General features: G+C 36.9%; 1 protein-coding gene and 1 non-coding gene across 4 annotated transcripts; one reads left to right on the forward strand and one right to left on the reverse strand.

The window, feature by feature from the left end:
• Positions 1 to 4,389: 4,389 nt before the first annotated feature.
• SEC61G (SEC61 translocon subunit gamma) lies at positions 4,390 to 14,182 on the reverse strand. 3 transcript variants are annotated; one of them, XR_012470950.1, is made up of 5 exons: positions 13,629 to 13,903; positions 11,717 to 11,816; positions 9,725 to 9,827; positions 5,955 to 6,045; positions 4,390 to 5,779 (listed from the first exon to the last, which is right to left on the reverse strand). XR_012470950.1 is itself a non-coding variant. In XM_074198314.1 (4 exons), the coding sequence occupies exons 2-4, from the start codon at positions 11,808 to 11,810 to the stop codon at positions 6,036 to 6,038; spliced, it is 207 nt and encodes a 68-aa protein (XP_074054415.1). In that variant the 5' UTR covers positions 11,811 to 11,816; positions 14,075 to 14,182; the 3' UTR covers positions 5,884 to 6,035. The 3 variants fall into 3 exon arrangements, 2 of the variants coding, with proteins under 2 accessions (XP_074054415.1, XP_074054414.1); XM_074198314.1 differs by lacking the exons at positions 4,390 to 5,779; positions 13,629 to 13,903 and adding an exon at positions 14,075 to 14,182 and having other exon boundaries at positions 5,884 to 6,045; XM_074198313.1 differs by lacking the exon at positions 4,390 to 5,779 and having other exon boundaries at positions 5,884 to 6,045.
• Positions 14,183 to 17,533: 3,351 nt separating this feature from the next.
• On the forward strand, positions 17,534 to 17,635 carry LOC141496769 (U6 spliceosomal RNA). Its single transcript, XR_012471164.1, has one exon. It is a non-coding gene; the product is annotated as a U6 spliceosomal RNA (small nuclear RNA).
• The last annotated feature ends 853 nt before the right edge of the window (positions 17,636 to 18,488 follow it).

The following is an 18,488-nucleotide window of genomic DNA, read 5'->3' on the forward strand; positions in this document are numbered from 1 at the left end:
CTTGCCACAAGGATGCCCTGAAGATAAAGCATTTGTGTTGGAGCATGATTTCTAGAGAAGTACTTCAAATAGGGGATCTGTCCTAAGTAAATGAAAGCACTAAGTTCATCTGTGGTTGTCATCAAAAAAGAAATGAAAAGAACTATTTTCATAGGAAATGAATGTAAACCAGAAGCTATAAACAATGATTAAGAAAAATTAAAATGATTTCATGTGCTATAAACTTTGTATTGTACAATGCAAATAAAGTTGGTTAAAGGCTATATTTTTCTACCTACATATACATGTAAATTGCATATAACTACTTTTGTTTAAGGAGAAAAGAAAATCATAGAAGAAAAATAAGGAAAATTTCATGTTTTAGTAGCAACCCCCACATAATTTGTAGAAAACTTTTTGTTTTATTTTGCTTTTTAACAGATGTATATTGCTTTAGTAGAAAGGGAGTTAGGTTCACTATTACTACTTTTTTACTTGTAAAATGAAGGACACTCACCATCTCCTACTTAAACTTCCATGTCTGTTTTAGTTCACATCTTCAGTAAATCTGAAGCAGTACTAGCAAAATATTTCTTTTTGTAAAGACTGGTTAATTTGAATACATAATGGGCCAAGGCAAGGGATTAACGCTGCATTATAACTTGAAGAACTACAAGCTTTCCAAATCCAGGTTTTTGTGATCCCTAAGGCTGTATCTTCTTTAAAGTCTTTTCTGGAATTATTTTATGAATCTATCCAGATGTGTGTTTAAATCCTGTTTTTCTTCTGTGTATCACCGTTTTTCCCTAACTCATCAATCCACTACCTCCCTCAAAGCAAAATTTTAAAAGTGCTCCCAGAAAAAAGAAAACACCCATATCAAGATGCTCATTCTACGAGTTCCTTAAAAATGAGAATCTAGCTTTTGGTTTTTGCCTTTCTTTGTAACCTTGCCATATTAAAGGACCTTGATAAATATATTTGAGATGCTTAAAAATATCTTCATTATTTAAAAAGGAAATGGGACCTACTCCTCAAAAGGGACTAAGTAATAGAAATAGATGTGTACTGGGAATCAGGAGATTTGAATTCTAACCTTGTTTCTATTAGTTGGTCAAAAGACCTTGGGCCTAAGACTTAATTCAATTTTCTAAATTAATTGAATGAGATAATTTTTAAGGTCCTTTTCAATTTCAAAAAGTTTCCACACTAGATTGTAAGATACCTTTAGAAGAGAGCTTGCCCAGTAACTTTTATATCTATACTGAAATGCTTGTTGAATTGAATTTAATGTAGTCTACACTTTTCATAAACTTTAAGATTTACAAAACTCTTTCCTCCTGACTACACACACACACACACACACACACACACACACACACACACACACACATATATGTTGGAATTGCTGGTATCATTACCCCCATTTGCAGAAGAAATGGAAGTCAAGAAGTATGAAACAACATATTCAAAGTAACATCTCCAATGTGTGGTCAGAGAACTGAAGTCAGATCTCTCAATTTCTAGTTCAGAACACATTGCTAATTTACATGCATTTTGTATCACTTCCTTTGTGCAACCTGAAGAAAGGAAGGCAATTTATTTGTTCACTCCAAGCAGTGGCTGGCATATGATAAATGGCTATAAATGAGTGTTAATTATGCTAACTCATTTTTTAAAAATCTTGTTTAATGGGTCCTTTGCCATGTAGGACAGATTATAACAAAGTAATTATTAGCTGTTTTAGTTATGCCAGACTTTCATGACTTGCAAATGTTTGTAGAAGTTGAGATCTTTTCTTATCTTCAAGGCAAGACTTTAAGAAAATGGGAACTGCTGAAGCAGGCCTATAGTTTCAAAAATTATAGTTGGGAAAATATTTTCATGGACAGGTAATAAATAAGCTTTTGTAGCAAAGAAATTGTTGCTATTTGCAGAATTTAACTCATATTTCCCAACCCTCCTACGTCCCCACCATCTCACACAAAAGTCAATCTCTATCTTTATTCTCATATTAAGTGTAAAAGGGAGTCGTTCCTGAAGAATGACTGTTACCCAGGGATGACAGTTATAGGACAGATGCCAATGGGGAAGCGCACAGACATGTGGTTTCCCTTTCCTCTAGTTGCATAGGCAACATATATGGCAAACAAGAGTTCACATTTGATCCAGAGATAATTTGTTTATTGACTAGAGATCAGACCTGTACTCTAGGAAAATTTGGACATGCAGCAGAATTCCTGTTATCAAAAAAACCAAAATGACATGAGTTTTTAGACAAGGAGCTGACATGGCACTAATAAGAGACTGTCACAATACCACTCACCATCAGTCACCAAAGTGATTTTCCTATTGCACAAGTCTAACTATCTCACCCCCTAGTCAATATGCTCTAATTATCTCTAGATCAAATATAAACTTGTGATCTGAAGCTCTTCACAATTTGGGTCTTTTTAGTATTCAAATGTTTTTACACCATTCCACCCATTCTATAGCACAATCATATTGACCTATATACTGTACCTTTCACAGGATGCTCCAATTCTGGTGCCTAAAATGCTCTCCTACTTTTGGTTCTTGGAACCAGGTTTTCTTTAAGAATCAGTCTTTCCTGAATTTCCCAGCATGCTATTTCCACCATTACAACTTTCTTCGGTGATAAAGACTTTCATTCTGCCCTGTACCTTTAGCACATTAATATGGTGCTAAGCATATTGCAGGGACTTATTAAAGCTTACTAATAGGCACTCATTAGAAATATTCAAGTCAATTCGTACCCACCATGAATCATCTCATAAATTTGATTCTTCAAGTAGGCAAGAGTCAACAACTATATACTTTCATCCCAATTTTAAATGATGGATTTGTTTTGAAGTTTGGGATCATTATAAATACTGCATGATTCCCAAAACAATCTAGACTGCTCTTTTCTTACTAATCAGGAGTGGTGTAGTATAAATTGCTGAACCTGAAGTAAGGAAGATTTGAGTTTGAAATTCTCAAGACTTTTGCTGCCTGTATGATCATAGGCATGTCATTTTACTGCTCTGGGCAAAGGTTCATCTGCAAAATGAGGCTGGACAGGATGACCTCTAAGGTCCCTGATCTTACATTCCTATGTACATAAGTTTAATTGATAACGATGTACTAAATCCATTCAATTGCACAATAGTTTGGACAGTGGGCATATTTCTCATTCATCTGTTTTTGTATAGATTGTTAGGTTGATTTCCAAATAATCCTGGATCCATTCTGACAGGATATAATCAGCACGTAATTAAAATAAGGGCATCTGGAGGGTCAAGTCCTTTTTTTTACTTAGCCTGTGCAGAATATCCTTTATGGTTCTGGTAAACAATGGTCTAGTGTGTTTCTATTTTATGTGTCATTTGACATCAATAGTTAAGTCATTGAAGAAGAGTTATCTCTGGTTGCACTTATCAAGGAATCATATAGGACATTAACATGTTACAATGGGGCACTGGAGTAGGACTTTGGAGTCAGTGAAATTTTCTGTTGTTAAATTCAAACACATGCATATCATATTTAAAAGTATATTAGGCAGAACTCAAATGAAGATGCGAAGACACTCCCCCAAACCTACCACTTCCTGAAGGTAGAAGGCACCCAGATGTTGCACACCATGATCAGTTATGCCTTTTTCCTCTCTAAAAATGTCCTATGGCTTAGCAGGCTGGGATAGGGACAGGGAAAGGGATGAATACATTATTGTGATGTTAACAGGAAATATCATAAAAACTGTAGCCAAGGAATTAGTTTAATAGACCTGAATTAAGAACCAACTCAAAAACAAGAATTGTCTATAATGCACTGTTCTTCTATTTCCTCCCTAATTCATCGGCAGAATGTGACAACAGTATGAACCCATACTGATTATCTGAGTTCTGTCATAATTTAAAAGATGAGAAAAATTTTAAATGGAAATGAATTATGGCTGCTGCTCTGACAAAAAAACAAAATTAGAATTGAGATTCTATCCCTCAAAATGCACTATAAAGAAGTTAAGGCTCAAAGCACTTATGTATTAGGAGTCTATAGGAGGGGTGCTTTTAGGTAAAGGACAGAATGTTACAGGGAGAAGACAGAATAAATGCATTTTTGCATCACAGGGAAGGAGAGTACTTCATATATATAGATCCTGAGAGGAATCTGGAAGATTGAATTGGGAACAATCTACTACTTGCTTCTGAGTCATGAGAGCCAAAAAAAAAAAACAAAACTTCTCAGATGTATCTTTGAAAAAGTCATCTCTATAGAAAGCTGAGATATTGTCAGAAAATAGGACTTCAGATTGATAAAATGCATACTTGTTTTGGTTTATTTTGGTCATGAAAATGGATGCCTCAGGCTTTGGGTGATTCCTGCACAGAAAAAAAATAATTCTATTCAGGAATAGTAATCTTATCTTCTATGTTTATAGAAACTGGCCTACTTTTTTAAATTTCTGGGTTTCTGCAGGGCAGGTTGTCTATTTTGAAATTTCACGTAGTAAACAGTAACACTAATAATTTGTAAATTTATTGTGTGCACTAAGAAAAAAGTACAAGACAAGGGCAAATGTTATTTCACACTTGATTAAAAACAAAGTCCTTGTAATGGAAAATCTATACTTTATTGTAATAAAAATGATAAATTCATGCTCATAGTTATAAACCCTTTATTACTTCTCAGTCTACACTGTACTAAAAAAAATCACCTTATTAACCATATAGATTTGCTTTTTTGCTTATCTTATTTACTTTTACTATTCTTTATGAAGCACCAACATGCAGAATAAAGTCAGATTTGAGTGGCAGGGATAGAGAGTACGTTTTTACTGCACTAGACACTCAAAAGAATTGCTATAGGGCTTTAACTTTCACTCACTCTCCATGGTTTTTGATTCTCTATCTTCAAATACTAGAAATTGGAAGCAGTAAAGAAAATGAAGAGATAGCACTGTCTCCATACCACTGAAAATTCCTCCTCCCCCAAGTTCATGGTTCTTTTTGACATGAAAAAGTATTTTCCCCTCAGAGGAAAAAAAGGCTAAAATTTTAAATGCTTTTTGATTTACGTATATGAAAGTGATGCCAACTTCTTTGACGTACTCAGTGATGAAATTTCCTATCTTTTCTCTACAGTATTTTCTTTTCTACATTTTTCTATTTTATGTACTAAAATATCAATCTAAAATAAATTTGCTTTACTCCTTGTATATATAAATTTTATACTGTTTCTTATTGAATAGCAAACTACAATTGATGCTCCAAAGTGCCTTAAGTCCTCATTCTAATTCAAAGACTACAACTGCATAATTTACATTCTCAATTCAATGACTGACAAATTCAGGAAGTCTGCTTATTAAAAATACTGCTTAGGAAATTATGGCAATACATTTTAAAAGGAAGAGGGAACATTTAAAGATGAAGAGGAAATTTTATAGAAAACATACTGTATAAATCATGTATATCATTGAATTTTGTTTATAAAATTAAGTACTAAAGCAGTTACAATCACCCCACCAGTCTACCTAGAGGACCGGTCATTCATTGATTTATCTTTTTTTTTTCCAATTTGTTACTTCAACTGTTCCACATAGAACCCAAACTTTTATGAAAGCTTTATGAAAGTCACTAACCTTCACTATCTTACTTCATTTTGTTATAGGAATTTACCAATGAATTGTCATCTTCCCTACAAAAACTCCCTGCTATCTTCTTTCTTCCTCATATCTTCTATTCATAGTAGTTCAATATTTCATCCTTCTGCATTTTCTCTTATAGCTGAATTGTTAAATCTGCCAATAAATCAAGATGTCCTTTTACTATAGTGTCTGGAGGCTACACTAAAAAAAGTATGGAAATTTTAGCTGGGATGAAAACAATTATGGGGAAGTAAAGATTTTTGTAAAAGTTATTTTAATTCAGATATGGAAAATACCATGGAGAAAACACATTAGACAAAGTTTTTACTAAATGAACAAGGTCAACGCCTTTCCAATCCCAAACATGTCCATGAAGCTGGAAGCAGCAAATGTCTTCATCCAAGAGTATTCAGCCACCACTGGAGAACAAAAAAAATTTAAGTTTTTAATAAAAAGATAAAATTTCATTTTATCCAATCAAAATAAAAAGCATATTTTTATGTAACTGAAACAATTATTTCAGAGATAATCTTCAAAAACTGCAATATAAAGTATCATTCACTCTGAGCATGATAGACCATAAAAAATCCAAGATCAAAACTGATGGACTGGGGAAATGTTAATGACATGGTATAACCTGATTTTAACAAAGCTTCTTACAATATTCGCATAGTTTTAAAAAGGAACTAAAATATAATAAAACAATGCCAAAGAAAATGGATTTGACTGGAAATGGTGGTAAAATAAATTCTAGTAAATGAGAAGTAGATAAATTGTGGATCATGTGAAAATATTTTTTCTGTCTTTTTACAGGGTAAAAGCTGTCTTCTGGCAACAAGGGTAGCATAAAGAAGATGAGCTTGAAAGAAGTTAAAATAAATTTTAAAGTTTAACAATAAAAAAGCATATTTTAAGACTTCATTACAAGCACAACAACTTGCAATTGATCTACATCCCTCCCTATTAAGGTTTTACATTTACCTTCGAGAAATGACATTTACCTGTTGTATGTATTTTGGCTTTGTCTAACATACCATTTTTCTAGGCTTTACTAGTTACTCCTTTAGATTTGTGTTAAGCCTAGTTCTGAAATCAAATGTCACTTGTGCTGTGAAAATACTGCTACATCTCAAATCCTGCTAACTTAATTTGCATAGTTAAACCAGTATATGTTTTGTCTACCTTTGAAGAATAGACATGGCAGCTTCACAATAGAGAACATTCTCTTATGCATATATTTGGACTTGAAAGTATTCATGGAAGCAGAAACTATTCCAAAGAGCTCAATAAACTGCTTTGTTAACTACCTTTTTAATCTTACAAGACATGTGGTCCTAGCTTTGAAGGATATAGGGAAGTAATTAATTAAAAAGTCAGAAGTAGGTTATCTTTTCCCTGGTTTCCAAACCAATAAACATACAAAAACCCTGGCTGAATAATTACAAAAGGATACTTAATAGACTCTTGGAGGATGTCCTCCAATACATGGAGATCTTTAGTAGTATGCCCATAATGGTAGGAGGATGGGAAGAGAAAGGTAATGACAAGAATGTCTATCTTGGTAAATAATTTTTCTAATGATTTCCAAAAGGTTTAATATGCTTATGAAATTTTCAGGGGAAGCTAATAACAGAATGATAGGATCAAGATTCAAAAGTCTAGGCTTAAAATCAAAAAAGATGAAATTTGGCAGGGAAGAATGAAGTCTGACACTTAGGTTGAAATAAATAAGCTATATAGATAGAAAAGCTAATGTGGGAAGAACTGTCCTTTTTCCACAAAAAAATTTAAGGGTTTAAGTTAACTATCTATAATTTCAACATGAGCTAATAGTATAGATGCCAAAAAAAGCTAATTTAATCTTAAGTTCTATTAACAAAACACACTATTCGGGAAATTTAACAGTCCTAATAAATTGTAATAGTAAGACTATGGTATTGCATGCTTAGTGCTATAAAAAGTGTTAACATTCTGAAGGACATTGACAAATTGGAACACACCAAGAGATAGTCAATATTAGAAGCTATTGTTATTTATATGGTATGTTATGATTTGGTAAAGAACTTTACATAACCAACAGCTGAAAGATCTAAGAATATTCAGATTAGTCGAACAGTCTTAATGAAGAAAAGATGACTGTGATCCAAGTATTTGATGGACTATTATGAAGACAACTTATTTGAGAACAAGGAAGTAAATATTAGTTCAATGTAACGCAGGATGATTTTGATATTTAAGGTAACTCATTTATATATAGGGCTTTAAGGTTTACAAAGCACCTTTCCCAAAACAATCTAGGGAAATATAAAATATAATTACATACAGATGACGAAACTGAGTGCTCAGAGAGATGAAGTTTTTACCCCACGGTAACACAGCCTAGCTAATCCTAGCTCTGATACTTTACTAGCTATGGGAAAATTGCTTCACTGGTCTGAGACTCAATTTTCTCTGCTATAAAATTGGGGGGGGGGCGGTAATTAGATAATTTCTAAGACTCCTTCTAAGACCCAAGGATATACACATATACACCTTTCAAAAAATAAGTTTAAGATAGAAAGCATGAACTGGGTCTCCTGATTCTTTTTTACTATAAGGATAATCACACCCTTATCCATATTCTTTGAAGTCTGAAAAAACTTTCTACTTATTATCTCATTTGTTCTAACACTCCTGTGAAGTAGGTCCTCTTATGATCCCCATTTTATAGAAGAGAAAATCAAAGATCAGAGAGATAAAAGTGGTTGGTCTGGTAGTCACACTTAGGACTTGGAGGCAGGACTCTCCTACATCAATATGCTTTTTCATTATTCCAGGTCTCTCCTTAGTTCTAACAAAGTAGTAACCTTAAATGAATGACTACCTTTTAAGTAAGATGACCTCACCAGATCTTTGAAAGGCAACTGAGAGGGTTATTATAGAAGGAACAGTCTTGCAAATGTTAGGCAAGGTGGTATCAAAAATCCCTTTCTAACCTTTTGATTTTAAAACCATACATTGGCTACCTTTTATCTAATTTAACTTGCTAGAAATCTATATAGTATTTATATCCATATTTGTCAATATTTACAAGACAATCTCTACTAATAGTAGTAATAATACATTAGCCTGTTTGAAGTAGGACAGAGTCCTCAGTATGAAAATTAAATCCAGAATAGCTAATTGTAATTTTTCAGCAGACTGATTATAGAAAAGGAAAATTATCAACGATAGTGAGAAAGGAAAATGGGGAAACATAGTACATATAAATTTCAAGAGTGATAGCCAATGTGTTTATGTTAATGCATTATGAAGCCACATTACCTTTTACTAAATTCATGGGCATCATTAATGACATAGTACATATCAAGTTTTCAAAATGATATTTGTAATATACTCCTACATTACTGCTGCCTATTATCAAGACTACTTTTCTCATCAAAGGCCAGACTTGATAATAGTCTGTTTACATGTTTTTAATGTCAAAAGGATGCATATAAAACAATACTTTTAAAGTTATGCTACACTAGTTAACATTGCACATGAGAGCAAATGCTTTAAAAAAAATCCTAACATTTCATTCAGATGCTTACAAATTTTTTTAAGGTGTTTTTTTTCCAAGGCAAATGGGGTTAAGTGGCTTGCCCAAGGCCACACAACTAGGTAATTATTAAGTGTCTGAGACCAGATTTGAACCCAGGTACCCCTGACTCCAAAGCCAATGCTTTATCCACTATGCCACCTAGCCGCCCCGCTTACAAAATTTAAATAGGCTTTTAAAAAACAACGTATGGGGCAATTAGGTGGCACAGTCGATAGAGCACCTGTCCTGGAGTCAAGTTCAAATCAAATTTGAACCTGAGTTCAAATCCGGCCTCAAACACTTAACAATTGCCTAGCTATATGACCTTAGGCAAGTCACTTGACCCCACTGTCATAAATTAAAAAAAAACCTTATGACAAATATGAAAAGTACTTTGAGGATTATAAACTGATTTATATAAACTATTTAAGTATAGATTATACAAAAGAATACCAAAAACAATCCTTACACCTAATTAACTCCAATTATTACAGATTTAATTCTAACTAAGAGTTCATTTGATTAAAGTTACTTACACAATGATGTTATTAATAGGGATATGGATCAATTTAACAAAAAAACCAATGAATCCCATTATAGCAAACCCAATTGCTGTTGCCATAGCAATCTTCTGGAATTCTGAAATTAAGAACACAGACAACTCATTTTATTTTCTTTATACTTTTAAGTGGAGTAAAAAAAAAACCACAGTGGTCATGAATGTTTTGTAAAGATTCACTCTTTGTTACTGATATAAAAATGTAAATGAAATGTAAACATACATTCAAAAATAATCAATTCTGAGTTATCATAGCACACCTAGCACCCCAACAAAGTAGAAGTCAAAATGTAGGTCTGGTCAATATTGAACAGATTATGAAAAGTCAAGGACATAATTAATAAAGGTAAAGTTGTCAATTAGTCCAATTTTTCTGGAAAGCATTTGGAAATTATAGTAAAGACTAAAATTTCTGTCTTTTGTTCCAGAAATCCCAATAGTCAATATGCACCCAAGGAGTTCAAAGACAGAAAGTTCACAGAAACAACAAAATATTCAGAGCAGCACTTTCTGAAGTAACAAAGAAATGGAAAAATATAGTTGCCTGTGGATTGGCAAAACTGGTTTAACAAACTGTTCATGAATGTAACTAAATTATTAAGCAATAAGTAATGAAGAATTAATAGAAATGTACAGGTAGACATAAACTGATGAAAAGTGAAGTAAACAGAATCAAGAAAATGATAAATATGACAACAATGAAAATAAAAATCTGAAAATAGATCCTGATTCCTCATCCCAAAGGAGATATAAAAAGATTCCTCCCTCCCCTCATAGAGAAAATAAGACTATGGGTGTGAACCACAGTATTCTATTCTGTTGATATTGATAGTTTTGTGAAATTATGGTTTTTTTCTGTGTTACAGTGTAGGCACAAAACTTTTTGATCCACCCAAAAAAGAGATTTTATTAATGTGAATTATATATAGTGAATTTTTAATAATACTAGAAATTAAAATGTCATAGTATTTTTATGAAAATAGTACTGATTTCATGAATTCCCCGAAAGGGACCCTGTATTACACTTATAGAGATGGCTCCAAGTGGCACAGGAAAATGAAGGTAACATGAAAACAAAAACTCAAAACTAATTAATTTTTAAAAAATTAACTGCTATTTTGTATAATCATGGTAACAGTCCTTTACATAAACGACATGACCAATGGGGTGATATTTGCAAAGCATTCAGCACAAGTAGGTGTTATATAAATACTTATTCCCTATAATCATTAAGTTCACAGACAAAGAGGTACAGGTGGGAGGCACCAGAAGAAGGAGAGGAAGGAAGACAGGCAGCAGGAAGGGGAGTTAGATAGGAAGCAGGATGGTCTATGTGAAGGACTGTCATAATGATTATGCTCAAATTCATTAACTAGAATATCTGAAACTTTAAGAAAATATAAAAATAATGCAGATAAGATTTTTTACAATAAGCACCATATAAATTACAAGATAAAATTTAAAACATAAAAAAATTGATAAATTAAAGGAAAAATTTTTTGGGGGGAAAATCACTATTAGTTTGAAAGACTGGCAACATAATGAACCAAAAGATAAATCTGAATTGTTATAATTTAGGCAGACAAATCATATTCACATAATTGATAAACAATAAAGAAAAAACTTAAATGACAAAGTTAATGAGAAAAAAATTTCTAAGACTCTAAATGTAGAAAAATATAGAAAGCCATCTTTCTTTTATGCTGTAATGCTGCAAACTAAAAGAGATATATACAGACTGGGGGGGGGGGGGGGGGGGGGTTGAAGTCAGCCTGAAACCAGTCAGTATTCAGACTAGTAGTAATACTACATCAGAAAATTCTACAAAGATAATAAGGTTCAAAAAGGAGTTAAAACGTTTGAATAATGAATGTCAAGAAAACTCATAAATATAAAAAGGAAACACAAAAAAAAATAAAAAATACAAATAAACAAAAGTAAAAGTGAACAAGGAACTGGTAGTCTTTACCTTTTCTATCTGGCTTGGTACATCTTTTGACAAGTCGAATTGAGTCCTTCACAAACTGCCGACTAGGTTCGACAAATTGCATTACCTGATCCATGACTATCTGTTTAAATAAAATCATAGTCAATTACTAAATTTGTTGCATGTCAAACATCTATTCATTTGGTTATATCATTATCACAAGGGGCCAATTAAGCTTGAAAAAGGTAATTCGAAAATCAGTAGATAGAATAGGAGTTACAGACAGTATCAACAGGATCTCCCCTTAGGATATCTGCAACTGCCATTATTAAAACTAGGAATGCTGATGAGAGCCAGAAATACAATCTATTAAGGTCCATAGATGGCCTTACTGGGCTGGACAGAGTGTTGGGTTGGAGTAGGGAAAACAAGTTCAAATCAAGCTGAAGACTGTAAGCTGAGTAACCTAGGAGACAGTCACTTAACTAGTGTGCCTTGGTTTCTCCACAAGGGGAGAACCTTGAAGGGTTGTTGTGGGGATCAAACAGGGTCATATTTGTAAAGCATTCAGCAAAAGTAGGTGTTATATACTTATTCCCTATCCCCATTAAGTTCACAGAACTAAGGCACAAGTGGGAGGCACCAGGAGGAAGAGAGGAAGAGAGGCAGGCAGTGGCAAAGGGAGTTGCAGGATGGTCTATGTGAAGGATTGTTAGGATGATTATATAAACAATGCTTTAGTGGTGAAAGCCAAGGACTTGGAAAACTTGGAAACTTGAGTTCAAAACTTGTCTCAGATATTTAGTAGCCATCTCAAGTTAGGCAGAGAGAATCACTTAAATGTTTAATCAGGTTGGCTGTTTACTCATCTGTAAAATGGAAATATCACTTATTTCACAGAACACAAATGCAAAGCACTTCTACATACTTGAAAATGCAATAAAAATGATAAGCCATCACATAGTTGTTAATGGTTTACCAAACGCTTGACTTACATTAGTGTAATGCAGTGGGAAAAGCATTGATAATGTTTGTCTTTCTAGAAGACAATGACATCAGGGAGGGGATGCCATGACAAGCACAAGAATTGTATTTGAGTGAGGACTTGCTGCGCTAAGTCACCAACCTCACTTTGTCCTCCAGAGCCATCTGGGTCCAGTGGCCAGATAGGAATCAAGACAACTACAGATAACCCTGGATGGGAGGCAATCAGGGTTAATCACTGGATTCCTAGTCAGAGATCTGAATTTTAATTTAGGCTCTGTTTCCTTGGGACTTGAGATACCTTGAAATTCCTTTCTATCTGTCAAGTGAAAGGTTGTACTAGAGGACCTCCAGTTATCTTCCAGGTGTAAATTTATGCATCAACAGGTTTCTAGAGTATGATTCTAGAGTACAGGAAGTCATTAATCCCATTGGGGTAAAGGCTAAAGGAGAACATGGGATACTTCATCTCCATTACTATTTCAGCAAATTCTGAACCAGCTCATTAAATTGCTAAGCTTATTCTGTAAAAGTGAAGCCAGACTATTACCTCTACAGGGTTTCAAGCCGCTCTGTATATGAAATACATTACACCCTTTAACTGTTAATAACTTCTAGTCATGGATCTCCTCTCCTCTTAAGCACCGATTCTACTTCATTTATGGGTGGATTTTGTGCCCCACATACTAGATGATGTTTTTCCTTCCTTTTTGAAGATGGCAAGCACAGAGTCACCAGCCCCATTCTGGGTCCGGGGCCTAGAAGGGAATCGGGTTGGCCCGGATGGGAGGCCATCAGGAATACGTGATTGACCCAAACACAGTTACTAACCGAATTTTGGGAAACCCTGTCTTAAGTGACAACAAGGAGTAAGTTAAGGGAGTTTTATGGGCAATATCGGGGTTTTTTTTGGTTTCTTCAAGGCAAGGGAGGCCGGATTTGGACTCAGGTCCCTTCCCTCCCCCAGTACCATGGCTGGAGACGCAAGTCCCCAGGGCAGGCCCATCCCACACAGGGGCAGCACGGAGGAGGCCGAGAAGGCGGAGACCCAGGCGTGGGCCCGCAGCCCCCAGGCCGGCAGCAGCGCGGCCCGCCGGGGGCCGCCCTCGCCGTCCCGGCCGCAGGGCGGCGCGGAGCGGGCTCTTCGCCTCCACATGGGGCCGGCCAGCCAGCGCGACCGCCCCAGCGGCCCGAAGCCCCCGGCTCCCTTGGGCGTGGTCACCGCGTCGCCCGGCCCGCGGCCGGGAAGCGGGAGGGACACGGAGGCTGGGCCGCCCGGGCCGGGTCGGGACCGCCCGTCTACCGCGCCGCCCGCGGGGCACGGTCTCCGGCAGGGCCGGGGCCTCGCGGCCTCGGCCCCTCGGCCTGCGGCGCGTCACAAAGCGCCGGCCACACGCGCGCCGCGAGACCCCTCACCTGCACAACCGACGCCGCCGAGCCGCAGGACACGTAACCCCTCGCAGCGAAGCGGCCTGGCCCGGGCGGAAGCGGAAGCCGCCGGTCCCTTCCCCGCCCTCCAACCGGCTCTCGGCGCCGCGCCAGCAGCCTCTCGCGCAGACGCAGAAGGAAACCGACGCGTCCCTGCCACGCACTTCCGGGAAACTGCCCGGATTGTTGCGGCAACCACTCGACCCTCCCAGTTCGCCGCCAATCCTTTCGCCGGCTCGTTTTCCTCAGGTTTGACCCTAGGCAGACCCCGTAGATTGCGCCCTCCCTGCTGCGTGCGCAGGCTCGACGAGAGTTGGAATCTCGCGGTGTTTCGCCGCCACCAAAGCCCGGCGCACCGGGCTCCCCATCTTTCCTTGTCTGCACCTCGGTTCCCCAATTTCCCAGGAACCTCCCTCTGCCGCCCAGAGAATGAAATGAGGGGCTCGAGGCCTGTTGCGGGAGGGGAGGCCCGCAGGCCCAGCGTGTGCGACGGCAGCCTGTGAAGGCTAGAAAAGACGCGTTCCAAGTGATACGCCGGGCCCCTTCCGCCCTATTCCCGCCATCTAAGGGAAGGGAAGGAAGGCCGCCGGAAAGAAGCGTTTCTTAATCAGGCAAGGTTGGGGGCTCCAAGAAGAGCTGGGCTGGATCTCAGCTGATCGGCCGAAAAGAGCGACTTCCAAGGGTGACGGCAAAAAAAAAAGACTGGGGGCGGCTAGGTGGACAGAGTACCTGAGTTCAAATCCAACCTCAGACACTTAATAATGATCTAGCTGTGTGGCCTTGGGCAAGCCACTTAACCCCACTGCCTTGCAGAAACCTAAAAAAAAATAAGATTATTGTTACGTAGCTGTGTGGCCTTGGGCAAGCCACTTAACCCCACTGCCTTGCAGAAACCTAAAAAAAAAATAAGATTATTATTATTATCACCTAGCTGTGTGGCCTTGGGCAAGCCACTTAACCCCATTGCCTTGCAAATAACTAAAAAAAAATATCATTATTATTACCTAGCTGTGTGGCCTTGGGCAAGCCACTTAACCCCATTGCCTTGCAAAAACCTAAAAAAATATTATTATCATTATTATTACCTAGCTGTGTGGCCTTGGGCAAGTCAACCCCATTTGCCTTGCAAAAACTTAAAAAAAAAAAAAAGACTGGTTGCTTTTAAGGGGCTCCCACTCTAAAGAGGGAGACAGCATACTAATGTCCAAGTTATATATGGCATAAATTGGAAATAAGGCCATTAAGAGCACAGAGGTATTGGTCATGTTGGGTTTTATAAAGCAGAGATCTATAGCTGCAAGATACCTAAAGGTCACCTGGGGCCCAAAGAGAGGAGATGACTTAACAAACTGGATGAAATTATAAAAATGAAGCATTCCTTGGTTTTTGAAGAGCTGATACTCTAAAAGATATGTGTGTGTGTGTGTGTTGTGTTTGTATTTATATACATATATGAACTCAGCAAGACAGCAAAAGGGGGGGGCTCTATCCCAATGAAGTGGGAATCAAGAAAGGTTTCCTGCAGAAATAGATTTGGACCTGAGTCCGGAAACAAAGCCAAGATGATGCTGAGCTAGAGACACATAGGAAGGCAAGTAAGTGACTGCCTTCAAGCAGCTCTTAGTCTATTGGACCTTGAAGGAAACCAGAAATGGTTTAGAGGTGCAGGTTAGAAGGAACTAACTTCTAGGCATAGAGGTCAACCAGTTCAAAGAGACAAGACAGAGGTGGAAATCTTGTGGGCAGAACAGCAAATAATAATAAGTAATAACAGGAAGGGTTGGGGTGAACCCAAGTCATAGAATCACAGTTGGAAGATATCTACCTCATATACTAAAAGGAATTTTTGCTACAGCATACCAAATAAGGAGGGGAAACCAGTTGTCTAATCATACAGCAGCAGTATTTATTATGAGCTAGGCTCTTTGAGGAATGCTGACATTGCATACAAATAAAAAAGACCTTATCCTCAGGGAATTTATCTGCTAATGGAAGAAGACATTCCATTAAAGGAGGTATAGTGGCAAAATCTAGAGAATTAGAAACAGCCAGAAGAGTGAATTCCTACTTGGCTTTTCCCCATAATGGAGGCCAAGAGGAACTCAAATCAATGGGACGAGACAACCCATTCTGCTGAATAGCTTTATTTCTTCAGAAGTCTTATGTCATCAAGTCTTGAATTTACCTACAGATCCTATTTATGCTTTTTGGACAAAAATAAGAAAACTTCTAATTTCTCTTCCCTCTGAAAGCTTTTAAATACATAAAAGGCAGCAATCAAATTTTCCCTTTGTCTTCTATTCTGGATAATTATCATTAATTTTGTTTGTTTTAATTAATATAATTTAACTGATATGTTTTAACTAATAAGATTAAGTCCCAAAGCAATAGAGACAATCTTTACCTTCCTAATTATTCTCCTCTAAGCATCTCTTCCCTTATCAAATTGTGATTCTCAGAACTGAGCTTTGCTCCAGAAGTGCTCTAACCAAGTCAGAATACAGAGAAACTATCTCCTTCAAAAGAGGGGCGAAGACCTGAGAAGTGGAATGGGATGGATTGTCAATGTCCAGCCAGGATCAGGGATGAGAAAGGTATATGAGGAAAGGATGGGGGAGAGCCAGAAAGGCATCTACTCTTTGGCACTCTCATACTGGCAGGGGAAGACAATAGGCCCTTTGCTCCGTAGTTTCTATTCCTGATAGAAACTGGACAGCAAATGATTGATAAATACATAGATTTTTCTCAGTCATTCTTGATCTCTGCAACTTTTACCACTTTTCTCATGAACACTCAGCTTTCATGACATTGTTGTTTCCTAGTTTTCTTATGTATCTTGTACTTAATGCCTAATTGTTTTATGCACAGACCACTTTTCCCCCATGGTGGTGCTGCTGATTGTCTTTAGTTCTAAAAAAGGATCATGATATTTGGGAGGTGATGCAATGACATGCAGGTAAATTGGTTTTAAGTAGAGGAGAGTGCAAAGTCATCAGCCTTACTTTGTCCTCCAGAGCCAGTTTGATCTGACTAGAGATGGCCTGGATGAAGTAGATGTTGATCTTTTCAAGCTAAGATCTTTGGTAGGTCTCAATTTGACAGGCAAACCTATTCTGTGATTAAGGCAAATAGTTACTGTTGTTTGTCCTTATGCTTGAAGATCACATCTGGGAGTGCTACCATGATATGCAATTGGATTTAAGTATGGAGGTGCTACACAGTCACCAGCTTCACTTACTCCTCCACTCAGATGATTTAAGGCAGTAAGAAAGAAATGAAGCAAAGAATGACCTTTTTTTGCAAAGGGAAAAAAAATCTAAGAGGGAAAAGACCATCAGGATAGGATTTCTGGCTAAAATAGAAACAATTTCTATTTACCTTCACTCTAAACCAATCAGGGTCCAAACAATGGCCAAGTAGGACTTGTCCTGAGACCAATCAATACTTGTTTCTGCAGCATACATATACTAAAATTGGAAGGATACAGAAAAGATTAGCATGATCCTGCACTAGGATGACAAGCAAATTCTCGAAACTTTCCACATTAGTAACTGATGCATCCAGTTAGAAACAACTTTCATTGCTTAAAAGATCTGAGAAACAGGGACTGCCCAGGATTTCTCTTCATGTATTTTTTTTCCTTTCAGTGACTAATCAAAAAAAAATCTTTTGATCTTTACACTTTTGGATTAATGTTCATATTTTAGAACTTTTAGTGACTTTTGGTCAGACCACTAAGCTGTGTTCAAATTTCAAATCTTTCTCATTTTCATCTAGAGAAACTCTGATATTGCTTGTAAATGTATGGATTGAGTCTGTCAAAACAATTATTTTGATCTAAATTTTAACAATAGAAATTTAGGTTATACATGAAGTTTATTCCAGAAACATCTATAGGTGGTAGTCATAAAGAATAGCCACCAAAACAAAATGAGAAAAGGGTATTTATAGAAATTGGGTGGGATAAAAATCCACTTTAAAAAAAAATATAAAGACTCCTCTGAGCAAAAAAAAAAAAGTTTATTTTGGCTTTTCTCTAGAAAAGCGTACACTCTGACTCACAAAGGTAGTGAAGGTCAAGGAGCTGCCCTGAATTGACAGTCAAGCAAGATTATATGATCTAATGTAATCTCCTCTTCCTCCCTGTAGTTCTTCTCTGTAGACTCATTGGTTAGTCTTCAGAGGTACATTCTATTTGTGAAAATCTACCCCAGCAACAAGGAAAAAAGAATGAAAGATTTTCACTTAATCCCATTGCCTTGCAAAAACTAAAAAAATAGGAAAGTTGTCTGGTTACCTCTAGAAAAGACCCATATAAATTCCTATACTACTGACATTTCAGAAAGGGAGAAATCTCATGTTTAATATGTCTATTACATATCTGATAAAATAACATCAAGTC

The sequence above is a fragment of the Macrotis lagotis genome, chromosome 8 (assembly GCF_037893015.1).
Source record: "Macrotis lagotis isolate mMagLag1 chromosome 8, bilby.v1.9.chrom.fasta, whole genome shotgun sequence".
Lineage (NCBI taxonomy): Eukaryota > Metazoa > Chordata > Mammalia > Peramelemorphia > Peramelidae > Macrotis > Macrotis lagotis.